The sequence below is a fragment of the Acomys russatus genome, chromosome 20 (assembly GCF_903995435.1).
Source record: "Acomys russatus chromosome 20, mAcoRus1.1, whole genome shotgun sequence".
NCBI lineage: Eukaryota > Metazoa > Chordata > Mammalia > Rodentia > Muridae > Acomys > Acomys russatus.
The window spans coordinates 37,299,414-37,314,208 of record NC_067156.1 but is presented as its reverse complement, the minus strand read 5'-3'; the positions used below and the strand labels follow the sequence as shown (position 1 = coordinate 37,314,208).

At 40.5% G+C, this 14,795-nt stretch overlaps 1 protein-coding gene across 2 annotated transcripts in view; it reads right to left on the bottom strand.

The window, feature by feature from the left end:
- Positions 1-8,292, bottom strand: part of Dmxl1 (Dmx like 1) — a 132,013-nt gene extending 123,721 nt beyond the window's left edge. For both annotated transcript variants that reach the window (XM_051163099.1, XM_051163100.1), the window contains exon 1: positions 7,841-8,292. In XM_051163099.1, the coding sequence (XP_051019056.1) occupies positions 7,841-7,927 (87 nt within the window). In that variant the 5' untranslated portion in view covers positions 7,928-8,292. The remainder of the gene's footprint in view (positions 1-7,840) is intronic.
- Between the last annotated feature and the right edge of the window lie 6,503 nt (positions 8,293-14,795).

The window sequence follows — 14,795 nt, the reverse complement described above, 5'->3', positions numbered from 1 at the left end:
TTTTTAAATCAAATATCCTAACACTACACAATCCAAAAATACACTAATCTGAATGCTGTTATATTTCTTAGGACTACCTGCTCAGGCATGGGACTGACCACAATGTGCTTACGTCTTTAGATCAGTTGATTCCATGCCAGGCTCTCTGTGTCCTACTCATTGTCATAGATAGTATTTACTACTCCCTACCTTTCTAGTTGTTTGGGATGCAATGGCAAAGGATATCATGGCTCCCATAAATAAAGAACTAGGCTATGGTTTAAAAATAAAAACATGGAGATCAGGTGGTGTTGACACATGCTTTCAACCCCAGCACTTGGGAGGCACAGGCAGGTGGATCTCTTGAGTTTGAGGTCAGCCTGATCTACATAGTGAGTTCCAGGACAGCCTAAACTGTAAAGAAAGACCTTGACTCAAAAGGTAATTAATTAATTAATAACTGCAAGAGGCATGGCTAATCTGATTAGAGACTTATACTTTAAGGCTTTAGGAAAGAGCAGTTAGCTAAATATTAAAATATTTTCTGCATGGGCAGACAGAATTGTGTGAAGAAATGTGTAAAAGTGCTTGGACTTAAGAGAGATAAAGTACCAGGATTCCTGCTATACAAATTGGGAACAGTAAAATATAGCTCAAGTTTAAGTAGGCACTTCTATAGGGAAAGTAGCAGGGGACTAGAAACATTTATTAAAATACCTGAAGAGGTCACCCTTATCTTAACTTGCCTTCTGCTCTGGCAGTGTTAAATTGGAGATAAGCATGACTGCATTCAAGGGGGCACGGGTTAAACGGCTCTTTCATCTAGGTAACAGAGATAAAGACAAATGAAGAAGTCTGAAAATTATTTAAGAGGTAGACGCTACAGGATTTGAAACAATGCTGGAGGAGGTGCTGAGCATCCTACCAAACATCAAGCTTATAAAAACAGCCAAACTGGGGGGGGGGGGTTGGTGCAGCAGGGGGCAGGTCAGGTACATACCAAGGCTATACTGAGAAACCCTGTCTCAAAAAAGAAAGAAAGAAAGAGAGAGAGAGAAAGAAAGAAAGACAGACAGACAAGCCACTGGTAATGGGACTGTTCTTAAAGATAATGATATAGGAAAACAAGCCAAGCAAGATGGAAAGTAACAGTGATAAGATACACAAATAGGAGAAACTGAGTCTAAACAATGAATTTGAGTATTAGTGGCATCTTCAAGTGAAAAATCCAAGAATCAATTAAATGTATCAGTTTGAAAGTCTAAGACAGGCAATGAATACAGAACGGAAGACCAAAGCCGAATTATCACCCTGAAAGGTACCTTACAGAGAACACTGAGAATGAGTAGAAGAAAAGAGAAGAAAAGGGATGCAGAAGAGAAAAGGGGGAGGAAGACGTAAGTGGCCTATAACTAAGTTTAGGAAAAACAAGAGAATGGTGAACTGACAAATGCCAAGAGACAACATACAGAAGACACTTGTTTACTCTGGTGTGGTTGTGACAACTAAAGAGACACAGGCTACAGGAAAGTATTTTTTCTTTTAAAGAAGCTTTAAGCATATCTTAGAAATTCCAGAAAAAAATGTAGGTAATAAAGGACCAAGGCTCCAGATAGAAGTTGAGAAGATAAAATCAGGAGCACAAGGAACGGGGTTAGCCTGGAACACATAGGACAGAGTACATCCATCATAGCACAAAGATCCCACAAAGAAAAACAAAGGATGCTGACACAGTGGCTTCTTTGGCTTGTACCTGAAAACAAGGGAGTGACCACCTGACAAACTCCAGGTGGGTGTTTATATAAGGAACGGAATGTTGGGGGTGGGAGGTTTCAGAACATGAGATAAAACAAACTAGCAGATGGGTGGGCAAATTCCTGGGAAGCTTTGCAGTTCCATCTAAAGTTGGCAAATATGACTGCATTTTCCAGTTTTATTTATATTATCTAGGAGTGCTCAAAAAACAAGAACAGAGAAACAAAGAAAAGAGGAAGTGTATTGGATTTGGCTGGACTCAAGAAAACAAGAAGGGCCAGGCAGTGGTGGTGAATGCCTTTAATCTGGGGAGGCAGAGACACAGGGATCTCTGTGAGTTTGAGGCCAGCCTGGTCTACAGATTGGATTCCAGGACAGCCAAGGCTACAAAGGAAAAAACCTGTCCTGAAAAACAAAACAAAACAAAAAACAAGAAAGTTAAAAGATGTTGACAACAAAGAGTATTATCAAATTAACTGATGCCAAAGTACCTAAATTGTAAGGTGTAGATGTCTAAAAATAACCATGCTACATAAATAATAAGGACAAGGTTCAAGGTCTGGTTTTCACATTCTTTAGCACAAAAGTATATGAATTCACGATCACAAGTCACCTGCAGAGAAAGCATGCCCTTGCTCCAGCATTAATCTTGCTCACACACATATATACCCTACTTCAGTTCTAGGCCCAAAAGAAATAGATGTCATTTCTAAAAGAAAGAGCACACTAATTTTCTTGCTGTCATGTTTTCCTAAGTTTGTAGAAAGTAGAAACAATATCATGCTTTAATTTGGAGATAGTTTTTTGTTTTCCTATCTTTCTTTCTTTTTTTAAGGCAGTATTTCTCTTCATAGCCCTGGAACTCACTCTATATAGACCAGGCTTGAACTCAGTTATCCACCTACCTCTGCCCCTCAAGTGCTTGGGCTATAGGTAGTTCACCTGGCTTGTTTTATGTTTTTGAGTATATAAATTTATACAAAGTCTGTGCTAACAAAGCAGTAGTTAACATAAATTAAGTAGCATGTGAAACTTAAAGCAGTTTTATCAATATTTAAAATTCATTCAACCTCTAGGACTTATATTGCCTGTTGGGGTGATAAAAATAAAAGTAAACCATAAGAAAAAAGTCTTAAAATGGGCTGTGAACCAGGCCTGCTGGTACAGTTGGGTAGTAATCCCAGCAGTAGTGAGGCTGGAGAGAGATGTAAATCCAAGGTCAGCCTTGGCTACCTACTGTACTAGATGATAGCCTGAGCTACATAATAATACTTTGCTTCAAAAATAACAACAAAAGCCAGCATGATGGAGCACACCTTTCATCAGAGGCAGGAGGATCTCTATGAGTTCAAAGCCAGCATGGTCTACACAGTGAGTTCCAGGACAGCCAGGGCTACAGACACAGATCCTATCTAGAAAACCAAAAAAAAGGTCAACATTAGTTTTATAGACTTTTCTGAAATAAATTATTCACAAAATCTCACTTAATAATGCTCTGACTATAATATGGAAAGTTACCAAATAAAAGCAGCTCAATGATAAAGGGGTATTTAACATGTTTCTGGCCCTGGGTTCAATTCCCAGCACTACAAACAAACAAACAATAGCAACAACATTGTTGGATTTATTAGATACACTGTCACAAAATATTCATATTGGTACACCAACTACTTCTGTCAGATCTATAGCCAAGTCGGGATATTGTCATATATAATGATCCCTGTACTTGGCTGCCTGAGGTTAGGGATCAGCCTGAGCTATTTATTTTTAATCAATAATATCAGGTAAAAGCCCTAAAAAGTTTTTTTCTTTCTTAGAATATGTTCTGATTAAATTACTCAGATTTGATTATGTTATAATTTTAAAAACCACAATATTGACAATTAGTATTTTAATGATTTTTATTAAGTGTACTTATTCCTATAAACTACAATAACTGATAAAAATAAACCAAAAATTTTAAAACAAAGCCCAACTTATGTTATTTGTAATGATTTTATAGGTACCACAGTCTTCCTCCAGAGGCAAACTTTCCCCTTCTGTAACCTTCCATCCACACCACAAAGACACACATCCCTACACAAGCACCCACACACCCTTCATTAAATGTTCCCTTCCATCTTCCCAATAGCAATCACACTGCCACCAATAAAGTAACACTAAAATGAAACAAAGAATGATTACTGTCACAGAAAATTGGGAGAAGAGAACACTTTTTTAGTCTCCCTACCAAAACATCTGTAGAACCATTGATGCATTTTTCAATTTATAATCTGGATCCGCTGAGCTATGTGCACTGAGTTGTCTAATATTAAAGAAAGCCTGAAAGCTATAAACAATTTGCTTTTCCCTCTACAGAGTAAGAAATTCCTAAATATTAGCACAATCTTTCTGTCTCTTAAAAATTAACCCCCTTGAATCAGCACGATAGCTCAGAGAGTAAAGGCACTTGCTACCAAACCCGATGACCTAAGTTCAATCCCCAGAACTCTTGCATACAGTCATCAGCAGATGGAGAGAGCAATCTCCCACAGCTGTCCTCTGACTACCACACATGTGCCACATACACACAGAAATAAAATGTAACAAAATTCAAAATAATAAATTAATTCCTTATTTCTTTCTAAATACATTGTCATCACGAAGTATGGATTAACTACAAAAGAAAAAAGTATTACTTTATGTCAGCATCCTATGTAAAATATTAGACATCTAGATTCCATTTAGTGGTGCCTCTTTTTAATCACCCTGTCTGGTAAACAGAGCATTCCCCCCTCCAAAAACAAAAACACAAAAGCTATTACTAGATCAAGATTAGAACACTCACACACTGTCACAAACAAACAAACAAAAGTAAACTAAGATGGCAAAACGAATGAGGAAAGCATTGCTGTGACCAAGAAAATAACTTTTGTTCAGTGTACCCAGTCTCTCCTCTAGTTCCCCCCTATGCTGATGATAAAATGTGCAACAAAGGGACTATGAACAAAATTTAAGAAACTTTAGTAGAAATATTGTATTTACACTCAAATCTAAATTATCAAAAGTAATTTTAAAAGATGGCAATTATTAACTGCACTGCAATAAAGCTTTATCCACTCAAGTCAACCAATTTTTATAAAGTACTTTCTAGTACAAAGTATCACAAATTAAATACAATGAATTATAACCTTAATTTAATTAAGAGTTGAGATGTCATATAACAAACACCAAACAGGGTTCCATTAAAAGATGATTTTTTTTTTTTTAAATGAAAGTTAAAGGTTAGTAAAGAACTTGCTCAAAAACAACTAATAACAAAGACCTTGTTGGGGGTGGGGGTGGGCGTGCGGGGGTGTGTGTGTGTGTGTGTGTGTGTGTGTGTGTGTGTGTGTCAGGAGTCTTGGGGAATGTGGCAAGGCCCTGCCTCAAAAGAAAAGGTGAAAAAACAGTGCTGAGGATACAGTTCAGTAATAGAGAGCTTCCTTAGCATCTTAGCATGTGCAAGCAAGGCCCACTGGTTTGCTCCTTGGAACAAAATAAAAAGCAAAACAAAAATAAAACAAAACAAACAAGCAAACCAATCTAATTATAAAGAAGTATGCTTGAAACCAAACTAGGTAAGGACTCACTACTACCTCACCACCTCAGTAACTGTCAAGGCACTTACAGGAAAGCAACTGAGAGCATGTACCAGAGGCAAGACTGAAAGGATGAGTCAGGGGGTCCTTGCTCACTAGAAGCTTTCTAAGGGCAAATCCAAACTAGTTTGATGGCATTTAATGTAGTAAGAAAAAATTTTTGAATGTTTTGATACACTAGCCTGTATTAGTAATTGTGCATTTTAAAACATGAAAATTGTCATTCAAATACAATAAAGTCTGTCAAAACTTTATGCAGGAACCAGAGTCTTGTTCTTTGTAATCCCCCCAATACAAGTGTTGAGCTATTTGCAAATGTGTAAAGGGAAGAACTGTACACACAGGCTCATCTTCTGAGATATCAAGATGAACCACAAAGGATGAAAGCATCCTTCAAGGGAAGGCTGCAAAATCTCAAGTCCCTACCTCAAGTACAACTGCTACAGAGGTATACACAATCTTCATATACAATCTATCATTAATTTTTGTTCTTTCTAAAAAATAATAATTCAAAAGCTAGGGGAAGGTGGAGATTGGCAGAATGCTTCACTAGAATGCCAAAGGCCCATGATTTGATGCTCAATGCCTTCATTCCTACTCAAACAAAAGAGATTAAAGACAAATCTCAAAGGAGGAAGCAACAGACTGTTCATAAATATGAAAGAGAAAAATGGGCAATCTCAAGGCAAAGAAATACACGATGTACCCATTTATTCAAGAAACTAAGTGCAAGAAACTTGTTGAAACGCAGCTACAGCTAACTGCAGTGGGGAAAAAACACAACTGTAATCTTTAAACTACCATCAAAATTAAAGAGAGACGGGATCTTTAAACCAAAGTAATGTACTTCTATTTTATGTGCCAAGGTATCTAATGTGTGAATAAATGTGTGTGTGTAACTTAGTGGATGGTATGCTTTTCTGGAAGCAATCTGCAACCAGCTTAGAGGAAGGTCATCAAAGCTTGCTTTAGGAAAAATTGACTTTAAAAACATACCTGAGCAACAAATTACATGTAGTAGAAGACGGCTATATAATAACCCTTGGCTCCTGAAAACTAACATAGAAAGCAATTTGCCAAGGTTTTATAGACTTGTATACATGTAGGTGTATAAATGGTCCATCATATTATACATGCTTTGAAGTGCCCGCACTGCTTTAACATATATTCAGAATGCCTTCTTTTAAAAGTCCATAGCATTTGCCTTGGAGAAAGCCCACACAAAGCTTAGGGGATGGCAGAAAATGCACTGCATCTCTATCCTATAACTGCTCACTGGGAAGACCTCCAAGAAGGCTATACATCCTTCTCTTATGGAAGGAGAGAGAGAGGAATGGCCGGCTGCGTTGTGACAAATGCTAAGACCTTTCTCCTGCCCTCACTTCCCCCTGAGAATTTTAGGCTAGGCAAAATCAAGAATTAGAATCTAGACAACTACAAGTGTCATGTGCCCCTCCACTGGGAAGTCACAGGCTCTGTCCGGATGCAATGAGCTTGGTTGGCACAACTCTAAAAGCACAGTTTAAGCATTAAATGCCTAAATCACTTAAATGCTGACTATTACTTATTCTAACAAAAGTCTCTCTCTCTCTCTCTCTGGCACACACACACACACACACACACACACACACACACACACACACACACACTACACCAGGGAAATTAGGATCCCTACGCCTGGGACATCTGTTAAACTATCTGTCTTTTAACTGTATAAAATTGATGTTTACATTTAATCAAAAAGTTGTAGCCAAACTCATCAACACTACAAATGTGGTCAGACTGAAGGTCTCAAGTCCACAGTCAACTTGGGACTTCAAAGTGCTAGAAAAGCTGAAATAAGATTGTAAAATGCCATTATACTGATAAAAGCTTAAGTGTGAGACTATCTCTGTTCTAACAGCTGGAAAAAGCAAAGAGAAGCAAGTCACATTGGCTAAATCTTAACCTGCCTTTAGCAAACAGGAGAGCCAATGAAAATACAATGGTAAAACCCTCAGTAATTATCGCGAACACCCTCAAATAAAACATTTGAAGAATTACAATGTTGTCTACGTAACTCAAAGAATGGTAGGAATGAATTAAGAATATTTTCCCTGTAAACTTACTCGCCAAAGAACTTTAAGAAAAATAAATTAAAAGGCGCTGTTTTCATTGTATTGCTATTTGCGCTAGCTTAATAATCAGTGACTGTTTTAACCATAAAGACTTGACCCTAGAACTAAAAAATTAAATAAAGAAAGAACAATGAAGCAAAGCCTAACCATTGAATGTAAATTCAATCGACATTTCAGGCCGATGCAGCGGGAAAAATCAAAAGCCCCCCCACTCCACCCCACCCCACCTCGTGATTCCACTAACATTTTCGAAGGAACCACTTCAGCCCGCGGGAGTCAGCCTACCATTTTTGTCAAAGCCCGATAACACGCTAACCGGAGCGGAGGCCGTGCGACCCAAGCCTGCTCCAGGCCTTGTCCCGCACTCACCGTGAAGCGCTGCTCGCCGACGCTGCCCACGGAGAAGCAGTGGTCGCCCGGGTTCACCGCGCCGGTCAGCACCTGGTGCAGGTTCATGGCGGCGTCCTAGTCCCGCTGCAGACGCCGCGGCCAGCTCATGCCCGTGCTCAGCCGCCTCCCTGCGCCTTCCCCTAGGGGCGGCGGCCGCTCTTCCGCGGCGGTGCCAGGCGCCCGTAGCCGCCGCAGACGGTCGGTCGGGGCCCGCGGCTCATCCCGAGCCCCGGGCGCCCGAGGCCTGAGGGGGGCGGGCCGGGTGAGTGAGAGCGGCGCCGCGCTGCCCTGCACCTGTCACGGCTGCCCAGGTGAAGCTCGGCGTCCGCTCACCGATCCGCCCCGGGGCCGCTGCCCTCGGGGACCGAGCTGCCCGCACGCCACGCCCGAGCCGGGTCGGCGGGACACACTGCCCGAGAGGCGCCGCCGCACGCGCCGCCCACCCCCAGCCGAGCCGCTGCCCAGCCGCGGTCCGACCGCCCTCACCAGCTGCCACCGCTCGCTACGCGGCTCCAGCCCCTGCGCCAAACTATCGCGAGACTTTCTCCAGGGATCCCGAATGGCCAGCAGCACACAGTGTAGCAACGCCCTTTCGAGTGCAGAGTTACCCAGTCCCGAGACGCCAAAGTACCTAGAGCTCCGCCCCATCCCGAAGAGAGGCCAATCGCTTTGAGGCTTGTGGAGGAGCTCACACTCCGTTTGAGCCCTACGCGTCCTGAACTTAGCGTAAACAGTAAGAGCTGAGAATTACCTAAAAGTCACCAAGTTGTGCTTTGAGTAAGGGTTCAACCTGTTAAGGCAGAGAGTTCAGCTGGGAGGAGTTGCAGTTTCCTTGATACTCGTAGGACTACAAGTCCCAAGATGCACCGCTCCCCCACCAGGGGCCCCGAGAGAATCTGTAAAAATGACCATTGAGACCTCTTTTAGCCTTTTCCTGGTTTTTCCTGCGCTCTTCCAACTGACTGAAGATAATTTAGAAAGGTTTAAGCTCTTCAGGAATACTAACTGCGGTAGTTTTAACATGAACATCATAGGTTTTAAAATAGTGCAGTTAATAACGACCCACACCAGTCCTACTTTCTTTTGGAAAAAGAACCCAAGAGTCTCAAAATGATTTGCCAGGCACCAGGGATGAGATCCAGTTCTATGTTTTAACACTAGTTTCGTATTATTGTTGACAAAATCCTGCTCAAATGGCTTCCTCTCTTAGGGACAGGCTTTTCTGTTCCTGTCTGACACAAGCGTAGACCAAGGTGCTCAAGAAAGTTTCAAATGGATGAATATAATTATGAACTTTGTTGCAGTAATATTGTCAGAGATCAGAGGCGTCAGAGACACAGCTCAGAGCTGACACCCTCAGCAGCCTAAGGAGTTTGCCTAGATTAGAAACTTCAGTTCTAGCCAAACCGGAATTTGGAGCTTGGGTACAGAAAAGAATTTCAGGACTATCCAGTTTATGAAGCGCAGGTGGGGTTTAATAAAAATATTTTAATATAGGCTTACGTGCAAGTGTTATTAGAGCAGCATTCAGAAAGAAAACACACAAGTATTTGGTATGGGTTCCAGGCGGTGCCGGGAGGAGGGCACTACAATTGTTTTAGCCATGCAAGCCATTTTGATGCCTCTCAAGTTACATCTCAAGAGGTTGCTTAGAAGCCTTTCTTTCTCCTTTCCTCTTCTTTTGATTAGTGAGGTTAGAAGGTGTCTGGAGAAAACCTCAAAGGAATTATACTCTGAAAGGGTAAAGCCAGAGGTTTTACAAAGGGTTAAGGACACAGACTTCCTTGGTTTTGGTGGGATTCCTAGAAAATTCGAGGTTTATATCTGGCAAAAGAGCAATTGTTAATTGTGCTAGAATTGTTGATTCTTTGCTAGAAATACGTTTCAACCAGATTCCTGGATGCAGGATTCTTCTCCCTTCTCATGTCACCCCAAATGTCCTGTCTTTCTGTCCTGCCTCAAACTGATTTTACCCTGGGGCTGATGTATCTCAGAGATAGTGTTTGGATGAGACCCTGTGTGGTACCTGATTTACCATTTTGAAAAAAATATGTGTGTGTATGTATATGTGTGTGTGTGTGTGTGTGTGTGTGTGTGTGTGTGTGTGTGTGTGTGTATGCTGTGTGTTAACCTCAGCACCCTGGAGGCAGAAGCAGAAATGGGAGGTTAAAACTAATATATATTTTGGTGATAAATACTAGTAACCATGTGTCTCCTTTTCTTCAGAAGTATGCAATATACACTTACTTTGTCTTGCAATTAAAAAATACCCAAGAGGCTAGGCAGTAGTGGCAAACCCCTTTAATCTCATCACTCCAAGGCCGAGGCAGGTAGATCTCTAAGTTCGAGGCCAGTCTGATCTACAGAGTTCCAGGACAGCCAGGGTTACACAGAGAAACACTGTCTCGAAAAACAAAAACAAACAAAAAATAATAAGATTCTAAGAGCTATCTCTCCTTATAAAAGAGAAAGATGAAAGTGGGTTCACAGCTGGGCAGTGGTGGTGCACGCCCATAATCTCAGTAATTGGGGAGGCAGAGTCAGGCTGATATTGTTGTTTGAGGCCAGCCTGGTCTACAGCTTTGTCCAGGGCACCCAAGGCTACACAGAGGAACCCTGTCTTTAAAAAAAAAATGCAGTCTCTTCACAAATTAGACATACTTGTGCATACTTGTAGTTCCAGCACTTGGAAGGCAGAGGCAGGAGAACCAGGAGTGCCTCAGCTACAGAAGACCCTTTTTTGAAAGAAGAAAACAAAAGACAAAATGTAATATACTTTGTTGGATTTATCTAGAGTTGAGAATTGACTCTACAGTCTCACACGTGCTAAGCAAGCACTCAACTAACCTAGTATATTGCAGTCCTTAGAATCACCCAGGAGACATATCTGTGGGTGTGTCTGTGAGGGTATTTTTTGAGACATTTGACTAAGGAAGGAAGGAAAATCCACTCTGGATGTAGATAGAGGCACACCACAGGTCCAGACTAAATATAATAGAGTAAGGGAGATGAGCAGCAACATTTATCTCTGTTTCTTCACACCAACCACCTGATGCTCATACCATCATGCCTTCCCACCTGATGGACTGGACTGACTGTATCCACTCAAGCTGTGAAACAAAAAAACAAACAAAAACACAAAACACCAACCCTTCTCTCATTAAGTTACTTTTGTCAGGTATTTTTGTCCCAGTAATGAGAAAAGTAACTACTACAGCTATTAAGCATGCTTTAATTTGTTTTTTTAATTATCATCTCAAATTTTATTTAGAGCAACTTTTAGTTAACTTTGGGAGAGAGGCACGCATAAAGTTGAAATCAGGGCCTTGCACGTGTGGACATGCTTTCTATAGGCTATAGTGCAAAATGTGAATTGTTTTATGTACTTGTGTGGGGCGCACATAAGCTCTGTGGCTGGCCCATATTCACTATATTTACTCATTCTTCTGTGCCTGGTTTTCATTCTGAAGCACATTCGGGATGGTACAATAAAAGCAACTAAATGAGTTGGTAGTTATGACGTTGAAGACAAAGCCCTGATTCGCCTAGCAACTAGGTATATGACATTGGGTATGACTTTGGATATGTTTATTAACCTTGAAGATTCATTTCCTCATCTATCCATGAAAATGGGAAATTTGATTTGATTGTCAGCAGCATTTCGTTTTGTTTTGACACTTTCCAAGTCTGTGCTTCTCTTGGTTTTTGTTCAAATGTTCTACGCATGTGTGTAATTCTTAAGGCAGACCTCCTGAGTTGAGTACTGCCCTCACTACTCCCTTAGACAGATAATTTAACCTCCTTTTGCTTTCTTTATTTATAAAATGGATAGTGGGCATTTTCACACAATTGTCATGAGATTTAAATGAGAAAGGTTAGTGATATTTGAGGCTGCCACAAAAGTTCTGAGGTCATCCCAATCAGTATTCAAAAGTATGCAAGAACAGAAACTGGCAAGCTGGCACACACCTGTCATGTGCAGTTGGCAAGTTGTGGAAGAAGGATGAGGAGCTCAAGAAGAGTCCAGGCTTCGTATCCAGAACCGGTCTCCAAGAAGACTATAGAGATTACTGGCTAACAAATGCAATGGAATTCTTAAGAACACATTCTCAAATTTGACTTGAAGATGCCTTTGTACCACAACTGTAACCTAACTTCATACACAAATAGACTCAAAGCCTATCCACAGGAGTGTTTAATTTGCTAAGGACTGCAAGAGTTTGAAGGCTTCACCAACATGTAAGATTTTGCCAACCACAGGCCACCAACTGATAAGACCTGTTCAAATAAGGCAAACCCTGACCTATATGTTTCATATACTTGTGTGGGTCATACATAAGCCAATTGTATGCAAATCATTTCTATTTTCTGCCAACATTGCAGAGGAGAGTGCTCTGAACCTTTTCTAGTTCTGAGAACTGCCAACCTGAGAACCATTTTCTCTTCAGCTAAACTCATGTGTCATTTACATAAAGCTTTTCCTTTACTATTAAGCCACCCACAAAACAAGCTGTCTGAATTACAGAAGATAACCGTTTACTGCTAGTTATTTGGTTTTAGCCACCACAATGAAAAAAAAAGCCCCTTTAACTATGGGCTCTCATCTATTGGAGAAAAGGGTCAAACAAAAAGCTTCCCTGTATAAATCACCTAGGAAGGCTTATCTTGTGTGATCGTTGTCAACAGTCTTATGATTAAAGTACCCGTAGAATGGTAAGCTGATGGACAAATTGTGTAAAGTAGCCAGGGAACAGTCAAGAGGACACAAGTGTTTATTTTATCCCTGCCACTGGTCCAAGTGACCTTGGAAAAGACATTTTAACTTTTTTGGCACTAGTATTTTCTAACTTTATAGTGAGGAATTTAGGCTAAGTCCGTGGCCTGTGGGCCAAATGTAATCTGCCTTTATGTTATAGAGTCCTTGACCTAAGATTATTTTTACACTTTTTAAATAGCTGGAAAAAAAAGTCAATGAGAGAATACTATTTCATGACACATGGATATTTATGAAATTTAGCCAAGACTGCTGATACAGGCCTATAATCAAACTGCCCAGATAGTTGAGGCAGGCAGATCATAAGTCCAATGCCTGTCTGGCCTACAAAATGACTTTGAGGCCAAGCTGGACAACTCAGCAAGACTTCATCTCAAAAACAAAGCTTGGTGGTAAAATCCTTGCTCTAGCTTCCATAAGTCTCTGGGTTCAGTCTATAGGAACACACAGAAAGAAACAGGACAGGCAGGGAGGAGAAAGGAAAAACATGATTGGCAGAGAGAGAAGGAAGGAAAAAAATTGTAAAAGTTACATAAATTAGCATAGCTATGCATAATCATTTTGTTGTTGTCTATCTACTTTCACACTACAGTGCAAAAGTAGGCAATTTCAACAAAGCGGCTGTATGACTTGCAAGGCTGTGATCAGAGTACCAGAGTTTATACTGCCTGGCAACAAAATGCTACTGAGTAGAGATGATATTCCATAGAACAATGGGAAGACTACAGATTTAGGGGCATGTGGCCTTTTGACAATGTAACGTGATGTTATCATCTACAAAGGTTGAGGTCATGCTTGAGAACTATGCAATTAAAGCCTACACACACACACACACACACACACACACACACACACACACACACACACAAATATACTGTTTTAAGTAAGTTTACACTTTTATGTTGGGTGGCATTCATTTTCAGTGCTTGGCTGCACATAGCCTACTGACTACAGTATGGCCATGCATGGCAGAGTAATCTAACCTGTATATTTATGAAGATCTACAACAGAGAACTGTGAAGGCTCTAAATATAAAGAATCTGAGCCTCATTAATAAATACAAATAATACTTGTTAATAAGAAATACATATTCTGCCAGTTGGTGGTGGTGCACACCTTGAATCCCAGCACTTGGGAGGCAGAGGCAGAGGCAGGTTGTTCTCTGTGAGTTCAAGGCCAGCCTCCTCTATAGAGCAAGTTCCAGTACAGCCAAGGATATACAGAGAGACCCTGTCTAAAAGAAAGAAAGAAAAAGGAAAGAAAGAAGAAAAAATTAAAAAAAGAAATATTCCTGCGATTAAAAAAAATGAGGTTAATTTTAGAAAATAGAAACAAAAATCTAAAACCAAAATTGGTTATATCAAAGTTTCTTTTCTTATAGACAAGGATAGGGAGATAGTGTAATAGCAAAATTAACCTATTAAGTAGCATCAGGTTATTTAAGGTAACTTTTTCTGTATAAAAGCAGAGGAAGCTTTATTATCATATCAAGTGAAATTGACCTATTTGGGAAAGCTAGCTCTTCCCCTAATTTTTATTTCTCAGGTCAAATTAAATTGCTTAGTCTCAGCTTGGTGGAAAGTTATAGCTGACTTCATTTTTATCTTTAGCCAGGTCTATGTAGGAACATAATCCAAAACAATGGCTCTCTGTGTTTTTACTTTTCTTTTTCTTTTTTTTTTTTTTAATTTTTTAAAATTAATTTATTCTTGTTACATCTCAATGTTTATCCCATCCCATCCCTTGTATCCTCCCATTCCTCCCCCACCCCCCATTTTCCCATTATTCCCCTTCCCTATGACTGTTCCTGAGGAGGATTACCTCCCCCTGTATATTCTCATAGGGTATCAAGTCTCTTCTTGGCTACCTGCTGTCCTTCCTCTGAGTGCCACCAGGTCTCCCCCTCCAGGGGACATGGTCAAATGTGAGGCACCAGAGTACGTGAGAAAGTCATATCCCACTCTCCACTCAACTGTGGAGAATGTTCTGACCATTGGCTAGATCTGGGAAGGGGTTTAAAGTTTACCTCCTGTATTGTCCTTGGCTGGTGCCTTAGTTAGAGCGGGACGTTTTTTCAAACATTTATTTATTTGTTTATTTATTTATGACAGCACATATGAGGAGGTCAGAGGAAAATTCGCAAGAGCTGATTCTGTCCTT